We start from the raw sequence: 14,053 nt of genomic DNA on the forward strand, positions 1-14,053 counted from the left end.
CTTAAAGCCTGGTACAGTATCTGGGACTGAGCCAACGAAAAAAAAAACCACCTCCAAGTGTCAGTTACTTAGCTTGTCAGGAGTGGGACAGGCCACAAGGTCGGGCCAAGGAGCAGACAAGACCACAACGAGCAAGGACATCTTTTGTGCCTTCTTGGATGGTGACCAGGGAATCCTTGGAACGCAATGTGTTTGGAGATCTCGATGAGGACCCCGAGGCTTTCACAACGACTTGGAAGACACCATAACCGGTGACCCCAGAGAAAACCAGAGCTGGACCCAGGGCTCCTGATCTCACCTCTCCCTCCAGCCCCTTCCCCCCACCATTGCTGGCTGTCGGACCCCACTTACTGGTAACAGAAAAATGTCTATTTCTCAATTCCTCTTTCAGCAAACAAGAGGTATGTGTTCACATAAAAGTCAAACGTTCCTTGTGATTGGCATATGAATCGAAAGCAGATCATCTGAGAAGTGGCTGCGCGGTGGGGAGATGGAGGGATAGATAGACGGAAGGTGCACTGGAAAGGCAGAGGCAAGTCATCTAATAGATGCAAGTCTTTAGAGGTCAGAGGGGACGGGTTTGTGCAACATGCACCAATCTAGTGAAAATAAGGAAGATGCCAAGGGCTTTTGTGTTTGCCTTCCATAGCCTGCAGGTGTAGGTACGTGAAAATCTGCTCGGGGGCGCCAAGGCTAAAAGGAGTTGCAGAATTTTTGTCAACTGGGCAGGTCAGATGAACCTCTCCCACTTCCCAGTTTTGCTGTCCATCTGTTATCAATGCACCCTCGTGTAGGGGAGGGCTTGCCGGAGGACTTAGCACCTGGCGGGATTCAGCTTCATAAGAAAGTGAAGCTTTCCTCCACCGACTCTCAGGTCATCCTAGAGGAAGGACAAGGGCCAGGAGCCCTCTCCCTCTGCCTCTTTGTCTGCCAGAGCTTGGCTAACTCACTTCCATTTGTTCTTTGACAAGCGTGCCACCTTGCTGGGGGAAGATGTTGGGAGTGTGAACACACAGACACATAGAGAAACGGCAGTCCTGCGTATATTTAACAATATATATTTATATATATTTTCTAGATCAGTACATTCAGTTTTTAACTTGCTTTTTCTTCACAAACAGAAGAACTCTTACAATAGTAGACTTTCTAAAATAAATACTATTAAAATAGAGCTTCAAAATAAATATTCTATACAAAGGAAACCTTCTGTGGTAACTTTTGATGTGGGGTGAGAAGGGGTTACAGTGAAGAGGGAAAATGTGCCAGGGTGGGACCCTTGAACAGCTTTTCTGTTTGTAACATGAAACCAAACCGTGGGGCAGTGAGAAGAGAAAGCAGGATAAGACACCACACAGTTACCCACAGCAAAACATGGCAGCGCAAGATTTGTCGTCACCTGTCACAGTAAGCAGAGGGCATGAAAATGCTTACCGAAGGCATGAACCAGAAGGTCAGCGAAGCTTGCGGGATGCCCTGGTGACTTGCGCGGTGTCGAGTTGCGCTGCCTACACCCCACCGGACATCCCCTGGGGCAGCACAGAGACCGTGAAGGTGACGGGATGTGGATGCTGGTCCCAGCCCACACTTTCCACATTTGGACTCATCATAATCTAACTGGGCCTCGCTCGATGCCCAACAGGGACGCACGCAGACTCCAGAACACGGAAAGAACCGGGCGCATCACGTGATGGTCTTCCATCTCGGTCAGCTGTGAAGGGCCTGTATCAATAGCAGGGACTGGTCTTGACTCCTCCCAGCCAGGGACCTTCAGAAGCCTTGGTTGTACCCCGTCTACCTGCGAGGGCTGGGCTCTCCTAGACCCAGTTCCCAGGGTGCCGGCTGGGGTGTTGGGCCTTCACAAACCCACCCTTGAGGGGAAGCAGCCTCGGCCCCTTAGGACAAGCATCCTGGACCCAGGTTTGTGGATCCCACCCCCGGTTCCAGGCAGAACCACCAGCCACCCCAGGTTGAACAGAAGTGGGAAGCAGCTGGCACTTTTCAAAAAAAAGGTCAACACGAGGCATAATCCAGCCAAGCAGGCCACTGGTGACAGGACACGCAACCAGCCAGAAGCAGCCACAGAAATGGGTCGTGTTTCTGCGAGCTTGGTCCCTCAGTGGCCCTTGACTGGCCCCCGGGGGCCACAGGCAAGCCAGTTTTATTTTTTCTTTTTGCCAAGGAAAACATGCTGAGGGACAGCTATGCGACAAAGCTGGGTGAACTGAAGCTGAGCACACAGGACAGAGTTCTGCAGACATCCATCTAGCAGGCTAGATGCAAACCAAAAAGAACAAGCCAAAACAGGGAGAAGGGAAAAAAGGAAGCCAAAACCCAGAAAAATCCATGTTTATAACTATATACACAAAAGATCAGGGTTTGGAGGCTGTTTGCCGGGTAACAGGGTCTATGTAGATAGAGATGGTGGGGTAGGGGTATATGTATGTATGTATGTGTGTATGTATGTGTGTGTGTGTGTGTGTGTGTGTGTGTGTGTGTGTGTGTGTGTGCACAGCTTATGTAAGTCAATTCTCCACAGAATGTGCGTGTAGAACTCCAAAGATCACCAAAGTGCAACTTGCCACTGGGTCAAGTTTCCCATGGAGACATTTGAGGGAGGGGCTTTGGGAAAAGTTCTGAGGTCTCACCAAGCGAGGACGTGTGCCCTCTTTTTTGGGGTAACCTCTGCACACCTGTTCTGAGAAAACATCTCCAGTCCCTTCAGTACACATGTGATACATTCAATTAGGATACGTGGTTGGCTGAATGTGTTTCTTCTACCATTCCCTCTGATTTGTGCGGGAACATCCACACATCCATCACGACTGTGGCAAAGGGAGCTACAGGAATCAGCCTTAGGAAACGCAGATGCAGTATTTCATATTTGCCTTTTACAAGCCAGCATATGTTATATAAATAAAGCCTAAAATAATAAGACCCTCCCCTCCTTTCCACCAGTCAATAAATACCTACGGTTACAATTAACTTATTCTAAATCATAAGATGTTACTACTAGTCTTCAAGAAGGAAAAACGAAAAAAAAAGTCCTTGAGAAGCACTGGGTGCATGACCATCGCAGCTACCTGCCTCCTTGCCTCCTTCCTGGAGGCTGTTCTGTTCCTACAGAACAAACTGGAAATGCCACAAACGCTGTGCCTAGTGCACTTCCGATATCACCTGGGGTAGCTTTTCTGACCCAGACTACTTCCTCTCATGGGGGGAAAGAGAGGGAGGCACAAAATACCACACTAAGCGAAAACCCCGCACGATAGCTAGGGAGGAAGGACCGGACACACTACAGCTTTTGCATGCAACAAGTACCTACCCACCGGACGAGCTGCACTTTCTGAGTCCTTTAGCACCTTGAGAGAAAGAGTTGCTACGTCTTTGGGGGCTGTTGGGAGGGGCTCATTGTAGCCACGCACAGAAGCAGGACTCAATCCCAAGAAGCCCCCGGAGAATCTTTCCCCCACCCGCATTCTTCTGACTCCCCCGCCAGGGCTTCCTAACACTAAAATAGACTCTTTTTTCATCATCTGTCTATTTACATTAAAGATACAGACACTGTACACAAAAGGCTATGACAGCAAGCAGCAGAATCAAGAGAGAAGAAACCTACACCCAGCTCGCCTCAACTCTCACTCTGCCAATGGGAGGTGCCGCCTCTCTTCTTTGCTGTTAAAATCCTCTTCTTGGTGGGGAGGGGGATGGTGTTCCTTGAGGTTGCTCGCCCCCCAGATTTTGAAATCAGCCCTTCCTGGGGGTGGCCCAAAAGGAAGCAAGTGTTTTACTGTTATTTCTTAAAACACCGTTAGCATCTGGTTTAATGCTTCTATAAAAACGTAATGACTGGATCCAGAGACCACAGCCTCAGACTCATTGGCAAAATGCTATTTGGTCTCGAATTTGCCGCCCTGGCCTTCTCTACCCATAAAGTTTCTGGAAAAGATCTGGGTAGAGAGAACTTGGGACACGTAGCGGGCGGGTGAGTCTGTGACCCAGTAAGAGCCGAAGGACGGTGTTATGAGTGGAACACCCCCAAGAGTTAGTGAGGAAGCTGGAAGGGAGAAAAGGTACTGTGCAGTGGTTCCTAGATCCATCCGTGGCTCCGGGCAGAGCGAGGAACGAGGGGGCTCCCAAGTATATACAACAGGGATCGCCAGGGTCTACACCTTCCCCAAGATGTCGGGGCAAACTGGGGTAGAGGCTGGGAGAAGAAGGTATAGACGGCAAAACTCCAAGGGTCTTCTTCCAAGGTCCCCTGGCCGCTCAGTTACCGATTCCTCCCAGGCAGCCAGAGAGAATGCAAAAGAGCGGGGAGAGAGGGAGGGAGGAGGAGGGCTGGGAAGGCATTCAAGCAGCTGCAACTTCCGGATATGTGTCCACATCTGTGTTCCATCTTCTGAAAAAGAAAAATCGCCCCCAAACCACACCACGCCCCTGCCACTATCTGTTTCACACAAGTTCCAGGACCCTGAAAAAAAAAAACAAAAACCCAAAGTGCTTCTTCATCCTTTTGGGGAAGAGAAGAATGGGCGATTGTGGTCTCTGTTTCTTCAGAAGCTGGGGGTAGGGAGTGGGCAGACTGGCAGGGTCAGCCTGAGGATGCTAAAACCTCTGGCCTCGCTGTGGTGGCCCCCTCTCAGGTGTGAGAAGGGAACCAAGTTTCCAGGGGGAAGCGCCGGGACTTGACCCCAGGTGTCAGAAAGGCTTGTCGGGTCTGCTGGCCTTGGCGTCCCCGGCGGCTGCCTTGCAGATGACGCTGTTCGTGTGCTTGCAGCGGCATCCGGGGCGGCGCAGGCGGTCATAGCCGCGCTGGGCCAGCTTCACGCAGCCGGTGGCGGGCAGGTAGCAGAGCAGGCAGGGCAGCACCAGGGAGAGGGCGCCCATGAAGGACCAGCGGGCGCAGCAGTTTGAGCGCGAGCAGGAGCAGGGGTGGTCGGCGCAGGAGCCCTCATCGTCCTCGTTGGTGCAGTGGTAGAAGACGCCCTGCACCAGGCACATGCAGGTGCTATAGTTGACCAGCGTCTGGGCGGAGCACAGGCACTCCTGGTTGCAGACCCAGCAGGAGGGCAACGTCCGGGGGGACGCGCACTCCTTGCACTTACACTTCCCGCAGGCCTCGCACAGCAAGAAGTGCTTGTCCAGCTCTGGGGGGACGGCCGGACCCTTGAGGTCCAGTGGCTTGCAGTGGATGGCCTTGGGCTGGATGCGCACGGCCCTCGGGGAGGCCTGGTCAGCCACGGGCGGGGGGGCCATGTGGTCTAAGAGGCGCTGGTCAGAGGACGTACTGCTGCTGCTGCTCACGGAGCTGGGGCGCCCGCTGAAGGAGATCCAGTGGTGGGTGATGTCCTGGTCACAGCGGGCGGGTGTCAGGGCCAGCTCTGGGGCTGCACCCCGGGTCCGCTTGGGGCCGGTGGGAGGTGCCAGGCCAGGATTGTCGATGTAGTCGTTCTCCACGTGGCTGGTCTTCATCTGGTCGATGGGGAGAATGGTGAGGGGGTGCTGGAGCCGGCCGTGGGCCATACGGCTGTCCAGAAGGGGCTGGACCATGACTGAGCTGGGAGTCAAGGGGACGCTCTGTGGGATCGGGGGCTCCATGGGGCCAGAGGTCCTGGGCTGTGTAGAGAAGCAGGCTTCTAGGGGCCCTGGAGTCGGGGGCGGAAGAGAGAATGGATTCCAGACATCAGTATGTGGCCTGTTAACACCCCCCACCACCCCCACCCCCGTCAGGTCCTTGGGAGCCCAAATGAAATGGGAACTGGAATTCCTCTGGTGGACTCTCCAGCATTATGGCTTAGATGATTAATAATGACAGCAACAACAACAATAGTAAGTGGCAGAAATAACTTATTTAGTACTTACTATGTGCCAGGGACTCTTCTAAGCACCATATTTATTACGTCATTGACTCTTCACAATAAACCTAAAATGTAACTACTATTATTATCCCTTTTCTAGTTACAGGAAACTAATGTTCAAAGTAACTTGTCCACAGTCACACAAAACCATCAGTAGCAGAACTAGGGCTCAAAGCTGTGCCGTCCGAGTTCATTCTTATAACCCCCATGAAACGTGCTCCTGATTTAAGACAGATACAGCTTAGCAGTTATAAACACAGGCTCTGGAATCAGGTTCAAGTTCAAATTCTCACCTCTGCCCAGCAGCGTTACTGTGAATGAGGTTCTTGAACCTCTATGCCTTAGTATTTTCATCTGTAAAATGGGTTCTTGTGAGGACTAAATGAGAAAATGCATATCTAGGACCTAGCATTTTGCCTGACACACAGCACATACTCTAACTTATCACCATCCCAGAGAGCAACAGTTTAGATTTCCTGAGCACTAATAAGCACGAGTATTAAGTACCAAGCGATGTGCTGCATGCTGAGGATGTGGGGACCATGACAGACAGTCCCTGTATGCTCCCATGTCGTTTATCAGCTGGATAAACAAAAGCCTTTATTTCAGATAATCACAAGAGAAGGAAGAGCTGTATCTGATGCCTGCACATCCAGGATATTAACTTATTACCACTACTTCTGAGAGCAGCAACATCTAGTGGCTAATAACGCCTGGGTAGGTGCACCTCTGACAACTTGGATGGGAAATCCTCCCGAGGGGCACTCACATCACCCATTGCCAAGTGCTGAGCTGAACATTCAGCCTAAATGCTATTTACTAGAATAGCTAAGCCAACCCTGGATCAGTTTCTAATTTCACCGAGAGAGTGCAATTTTAAGTTGGAATCCGGCCAGAGATTCAACTGCAGTGCCTGACACGGAACCCCAGGAAGTCACTTAAATCAAAGAGCGGAAACGGCTTGGTTCAAATTTAGAAAGTGCACATTGTTTTCTATTAAAGTGCCATTTCCTCGCCTGCTGACCTTTACATTCAGAATTCGGCTGGAGATCAATTTAAAGAAATAGCAACAGAGGCCAAGACCCCTGCCCAAGGGGGCACGATTTGGAATCCCAGAGAAAGATTAGACTCTGGGAAGATTCCACCGGGCTTGGGAGTGGGGGACACAACAGATAGCCAGGGTTCGGATAAAAGGGAAAGATAACCACCTTTGGCGGGGGTGGGGGGAAGACCATTGGATTAACGTGCTACGGGATGGGGTTTCGGTAAATGCTTTTTCAAGACGCTAATGATGTTCTGATTTGGAGAGCTGACCCTGTACCTCCGTTATTAGGTTCACCTTGCCTCAAAGGTGATGCTTAAGAAGGGGATGTGGATAGGTTTCCACTTCCAGTTCTAACCCTGTATCCTTCCAGACTTGGGACACACAGCTGGTCATGCCAGTATTCCAATCACAGGAGAATGACACCTGCCCCGAGTGACACATCCATACTTATCAATGTCTCTATAGTAAAGAATGAAGAGAGAAAAAAGGCATTCAGGGCAACTCTGTTATTATACTTCCCCTGCTTGGAAACAACAGTTTGATCAGAAATGGTTAAATTGGGGAAGGGCCTCTTTAGATGCTTTCCAGCCTGTCTGAAATAAAGAGCTAGGTCTAGATGCGAAGTTCATGAAGTGGATGAAAGGGAGCTTACCCACAAGGTTCTCATCTGTATACTGCAAGGAAAAAAGCATTAAGTCTTCTCTGCAAGGTTCATTGCTCAGTCAACTGATACTTCCCCTTCGCAAAGCCATGAACTATGGGCTCATGAACAAGGGCTTTGCTCCCACAGTCCTATCTACTTAAGAGAGATTTCTGTGCACAGTTTCTCCCAACTCAGAGGATGTCTGCCTAGAGGTAGCCTGCCTCCTGCCTCCTGCCTCTGTGCTCCCTCCACATGTCAGGAGAGCATCATCTTCAAAGAAGAGACTTCCCCGTGGCAGAGTTAGACTGAAGTGTCTGGCAGGTCTGCCACCAAGAAAAGTCATCTGCCAAGGCAGCCTCCTTTGGGGATCCCGGGGTCAGGGCTGGATGCGGGGGGATGTTAGTTAAGCATTCAGAGAGAGGAGTTTTTCCAAGGATCAAGTTGGCCACGGGGCAGAGCTTCAGGGGATGCTACCTCAGCCCACTTGATTCTTTGCAGGCACTCCAAAGCCTTGCTTCTAGAATAAGTGGGTTTGGGGTCAAGAGAAGGTTAGGAGCCACGGGTCCCAGACCTTTGCCTGGAGGAAAAGGTGTGACTAGGCAGAAGAATGGAAAATGCTGACAGAGGCACAGGAGACGACTCTGGCGCCAGCCAAGAGGTGCCTCAGCCAGAACCCCCCAACCAGGACAAAGACAACGCGATTCCCTTATTCCAGAAGCTCAGGGTCCTGCCAACAGAACGTCGGTGGTGGTGTGAAGGTTGTATTGCCCCATGTAGTTGGGCTTTTTCCCTCTTAGGACTAGGATTGGGACTGGCCATGCTGTGGGTACTCCCTCCCCTATACAGTTTATCCACTCTCCTTCCCCTGGTTCTATCCCTGGGGTTCTATAAGAACGGGCACACTTTCTATGGAGGAAGCAAAAGGCATGGGCAGTGCTTGGGGATTTTAATAGGCCCTGGAATCACAAGGCAGATTCATGGAAAAAGTCCCATGGAAAAGTCCCACCAGGAAGCCAGGGTGGGCGCAGCGCCTGCAGGCGATGGGGATATTGGCATTAGCAGGCTCCCATCACTCTCCAGAGGCAGCTGTCAACATCTGGGCCTGCACTCAGGGCCAGACGTGGGGGTGGGAGCTCAGTCCACGATGACTCAGCTCTCTTGGGACACGCTGCATCCAAGATGGCTCCAGCAGGCATATTCTAAAATGCATCTTCCCTATCACGACCCTGACGGAAGATGCCTTCCGGCCACCAGGGGCTCAGAGCTGTACCACTGCAACCTTCTCAGGCTTCACGGCCTCACCTCCCAATTAGCCGGGACCCTCCGCAGGAGGGTGGAATTCATTTGGCTGACAAGAAAAACAACTTCCCGATAGCCTGTTTGATAACCCCTCAACACAGCTAGACGGTGTCTCAAACCCCGCCCCCCCCAAGTCCGCAGCTTAGAAGATTGATCCCTACTCACTGGGACACACCCACCCTCCAGTCTGAGCAACGCTGCCGAACTTAAGTGCAGTTTAATATGTACTCTGCTTCCCCGGCAAGGAAGGAAGAGATTTATAATACAAATAGGAGAGAGGAGGCTTTGCCTCATTTAGGCTGTTTGGGAGACTGATGGCCAATTTGGAAGACTGTGGACAGAGAACAAAGCCAGCAGTCCACTTAGCCAGAGACGCACCTCTATCGAATTTTCGGTGGAAGCCTTATGGATTAGCACGAGGAAGGGAAACTTTTACCTCCTTTCCAACCTTCTACTAATAATAATTAATAATTAGGGGAGGGCTTCCCTGGTGGCGCAGTGGTTGAGAGTCCGCCTGCCGATGCAGGGGACATGGGTTCGTGCCCCAGTCCGGGAAGATCCCACGTGCCACGGAGCGGCTGGGCCCGTGAGCCGTGGCCGCTGAGCCTGCGCGTCCAGAGCCTGTGCTCCGCAACGGGAGAGACAGCAACAGTGAGAAGCCCGCGTACCGCAAAAAAAAAAAAAAAAAAAAAAAAAAATTAGGGGAGCAGCAAGCATTTATGAAACATTTCTTGGTGTCAAGCTCTGTGCTAAATCCTCAATGATTTTCTCCTTCAATCCTCACCATCCCCTTGGAGGATAATACCCATTTTGCAGAGGAAGAACAAAGGGTCATAGAGCAGGCAAGTGGTCGGGGCAGGATTCGAATCCAGGCAGCAGAGGCTCCAGAGGCTGCAACTTCAGCCCTGCGACCCTGACTTGCAATAACTCCTGGGTATTCATGGAAGGGCACGGAAGCACCCTTCTCTCTTATAGCCATGAACTCCGCCAGTCTCCCAGGTCTGCCACCAGCCCTCAGGGAACCTCACTGGGCCATCTTCGGGTTCTTACCCAACCAGTCTGGAAATGAAGCCAGACAGGGCTGACATCAGACTGGCCCCCAGTTAGGGGAATTTTCAGTGTGGAAAGCAGAGGCTGGGGGGTTGAAATCTGTCATTAAAGGAAGGGTCAGAGCTCAAGACATCTTCACTTCCATTTTCTTTGGCATCCCTTTTGTCACCTCACACACCCCCATTTTTCTAAGAGTTTTCATTTTTAGTTTTCTTAAGGTTGAATGGGTCTCATTTGTAGGATCTCACCACAAAGCAGTCCCTAAAAGGAAAGCCTAGAGTGGGCGGGAATCCCGCCTCCTTCCACCTATCAAGTTGAACTTAAGGGTCCCTAGGGCACGTTCATGGATGCGGCTTCCTGGTCCAGGTCTGTGGGGAAGGGAAGGAGGAGCTAGGGTAAAAGGAAGGCAGAAGAAGAGAGTCCTAGAATACTGAATCAGCAGGCAATCGAAAAGCCCAGAGCACACTGTCCTGTATTTGCGGCTTCGTCTGTGAGCCTGACATTGCATGTGTACCTGTGGGGAGGGGCTGAGCATCAAGGCGGCAGACAGCTCAATGCAGGCTGGCTGGAAAGAATCAAGAGGCATGTTAAATGTCTGTTCCACCCATCCACCCCTTCCCCTGGACTTATCCCAGGGAGAGGAGTTGGGAAATATTAGGAAAACCTGACAGTTGTACTTTGAAAACTACAGGTCAGCTAATGCCAAATGGCAAGGGGCTCTGAATGAAAGGGTAGTTTCTGCACTGCCCCATTCAGTCCCAGCAGGTGCCTTCAGGGAAGGCTGTTCAAGCCTTTAACAGCTCAGAGAAAAAGGTCTCTAGGCTTCAGGAGAGCCCGCCCACCACTATCTACCACTCTCGCTTGGGTTCTTTGGGACAACACTCCAGTTTAGTTCATTAAGCTCCAACTAAGTAATGACTTATTGCTTCAAAAAGACTTTTTAAAGGGGGGGAAGGGGGAGGAGGGAAGCCAGGGACTTGCCTTCCCTACACTCCATCGAGGGAGACAATCTCTGCTGCAAATAAAGCATTTAGGCAGCTGGATTTGCCTGAGAAACCTTGCTCCTCCCTGCCACCCACCACTAGCACTAAGGAGCTGACCTCTGGCCATAACCTGTCAGAGATCACAAAAGCAGCTGCTTTTCCTCACGTTGTCCCATCCCCAGTTATCAGTTCCCAACCGTTTTCTCTTCTTTTTCCACAACCAGCTGAGCTCCAAAGCCCCGGTGCTAGGGTGAGTGTGAGAGGTCTTGCTGTACTTGGCTCTGGGCTATTCTAACCGGCTACAAATTCTGGCTTCGATGTATTCCCCTCTGAATTGTTGTCTGCTCAGATCCCCTTAAAGAGGGATTAGAAGTCAAGAGTGAGCAAAGAATGGGGCTAGAAGTCTGTTAACTACTGGTACAGTTGGGGAACCCCTGGCCCACGTGGAAGTTTGGGATGGGGCACCAGAAATCTAAACCCCAGGGGAGGACCCCCCCCCCCTCACTGACACCAAGATCATTTTATTTGTCCACTAAGAATTGGACTTACAATAATAGACGTTAGCTTACTCCTGGGATGGGGCAGGAAATGACTCCTCCTTCCCCCCAACCAGAAAGAGACAAGGGAAACCACTTTTCTGCAAATGGCCACCTGCCCCAGAAGGGCCCCTTCCCTCCTCCGTGAGATCCAGCACATCTGTGCTCCCTCCCCGGTGCCCTTGCTTCCTCCACCGACTGTCCTTGGAAAGAACAATCGTGATCACAGCTGAACGGTGGAGCCTCTTAAACCCAGCCACATGTCCCGGATACATCCCCAGCCTCGTCAGCTGTCCGGATCTGCAGGGTGGCCCCAGGCCCCCTCGAGAGCTAAGCATCCTTCGCCTCTTACATCACACAGCACCCCACATCTCCTGTGGAGGAAGGGGCTCCCTTACAACCAAGCCCTCCTTACTAGGCACCCAGTAGTAACAAGGGGCACAGCCCCAGCCCTGCACACTTGCTAGCTGCTCAGCTGGCCCTGGCCCCTCGGGAGGAGTTTCTTCTCCCCACTCTGCAGATGGGGAGACTAAGGGCCAAGCTTAGCACATTTCCTAGCCCCTCATCTGCTTTGACCCAGCCCCTACCTTGGTCTGGAAGAGGTAATACAGTCTTCAGTTATGTTGCCCTTCATCACCTTCTTCCTTTGGCTCTTTTGAGAGAGTAAAAATATATTCCAATGAGTCATTGCTTTCCCTTCTGTCAGGTAGATCCAAGCTGACCGTGAGATGGAACCTTCTCCACTCTTGCCATGTCGACATCCTAAATCCAAAATTTTTTATTCTATCCCTAGATCCGGAGGCTTTCCTCACAAGGGAACTTCTTCCACCTCAGTAGGGCTCAGATGACAGACAACTCTGGATGCAGAACCACATTGAAAGCCGTAACTTTCTAAGAACACTGACCTTCTTCTCTGAAGAGAAGGGGCTCCTCTCTAATAAGCCTCCCGGTACCATCACCCGGGCCCTACCCAAGAGGACGGACCTGGGAAAGAAAAATACTCGTGGGGGCTGGAAGATGTCACATGAAGGGACTAATAGCATTAGACATTGGAACAGAATCCCACACAAAGGATTTATACTTTGGTGATACCAAAGTATTAAACCCCAGGGCAACACACCTCAGGGACATTTCTGGAGGTGTTAATGGGTGTTTTTTCCTCCCTTAGTTTTAAAATCACTGACTTTCAAATTCTGCACTGAAAGGCTGCCTTCATTTGTTTTTCAAGTCAGCCAAACCTCTGGGCAGAGGCAATGTCAGGTTTACCAGAGTGGGGGGGTGGAGTTCCAAAGAGCCCATCTCTCCACCTATTCTGGAAGGATGAAAACAAAAATGACATCTGTGAGCTCCAAATGCCCCCAGCCTCTGCCCTGCTTTAACCGGGAATCATACTATTCCATGTGATCAGTCTCTGCCCACTTCACCCTACCAAAGCTTTAAGGAGATGTTGCCATTTCAGAGAGTAATTTGGTAAAGGTCATGGGAATGAGCAGGAGAGCACTTACTCTAGAGTTCAGAATCTACGAAGGAAGATAACCAAGAGACATCTTTAAAGTCTTCCTCATCAAGCTGACCAACATTTGTCCATCAAGGAGATTTTAGAAATCTGCCACCAAAATGCCCCCTACCCAGTACTGGCCACGCAGCTCAGTTGGTCAGGATGTGCACTGCTCATATTAGAATTCGTCTGGAGCCTTCTGGCAAGTGAGGACCCTCCCAAGGGCTAGAAAATTTGATTTCACACTGGACACATCTACAACTTCTTTCCCACCCTTCTGCTGAAAGAGAGAGAAGGAGACAGAGCAAAGAGAGAGGGAGAAAGAGAGGGCTGGGGGTGGGGGGGTGGGGAGAGAGAGAGAGAGGTAGGTGTGGGGGGCATTGTCAATGGCTGCCCTCCCTTTCCTAGTTCTCCCCACACCCACACACTAAGGGAAAAACTGAAACTTTCAGATGTTTATGCTCCATTCATGAAGATCCGGGGGAACGCTAAACATTGTGAAATCACCAGTGCAATATTGGGTAGGGCCTCAGGCCAGACAGTGCTTGTTAAGAGATTGATAAACCCACATTTCCTAAACGCTCTGGGCCTTCACCTGCCAGCTTTGTATCCCCCAAGAGGCTCAGAGAGACTGGAGAGCCTTGGTCAGCTAACCAGACAGAGATGCACTTGCTCTCACCCCTCCCCAAACTGGAGAGAATCATGCCACTGGTTTGGAAGCAGGAAAGAGGGGGTTCACACTGGGTCTGGGCGCCCCATCGAACCCACAACCTTCCTTTCATCGCGAATCATGCTGGGGTTGGGGTGGGGGAAGTGGTCTCTGAGCCTTGATGAGCCAGAAGGCAGCCTTCTGCCCTCATCCAGGCCTGGCAATATGGATACCCAATCCAGCAGCCGGTACAAGAGGCAGCCAGCAGCTCTTCCCTCTGCCCACCATCCAGCCCCTCCAGCCCAGTTCGCTTCTCCCGTCCATCGCTCAGCCCATCAAGACATGCAACCATTTTCCGCCTCTCCTGCCTCCTCTGCCCACAATCCCCAGACCCCAATCAAAGAAAATTGAGAAACCGTCTTCTTGCACAAGAGCAGCTACTGTCTAAATGCTTTTTTGATCGTCTGTATGGAGGGGAAACTGGGCAAAGCC

The 14,053-nt window shown here is 51.2% G+C and overlaps 1 protein-coding gene across 1 annotated transcript; it reads right to left on the reverse strand.

The window, feature by feature from the left end:
* Positions 1-1,042: 1,042 nt before the first annotated feature.
* SPRY4 (sprouty RTK signaling antagonist 4) lies at positions 1,043-5,645 on the reverse strand. The gene has a single exon (XM_079916676.1). The coding sequence runs from the start codon at positions 5,596-5,598 to the stop codon at positions 4,699-4,701; it is 900 nt and encodes a 299-aa protein (XP_079772802.1). The 5' UTR covers positions 5,599-5,645; the 3' UTR covers positions 1,043-4,698.
* Between the last annotated feature and the right edge of the window lie 8,408 nt (positions 5,646-14,053).

The sequence above is a fragment of the Stenella coeruleoalba genome (assembly GCF_951394435.1).
Source record: "Stenella coeruleoalba genome assembly, chromosome: 3".
Taxonomy (NCBI): domain Eukaryota; kingdom Metazoa; phylum Chordata; class Mammalia; order Artiodactyla; family Delphinidae; genus Stenella; species Stenella coeruleoalba.

Excerpts from the sequence above, each read along its gene's own strand:
- SPRY4 (XM_079916676.1), bottom strand. The coding sequence starts at position 5,598 with ATGGAGCCCCCGATCCCACAGAGCGTCCCCTTGACTCCCAGCTCAGTC.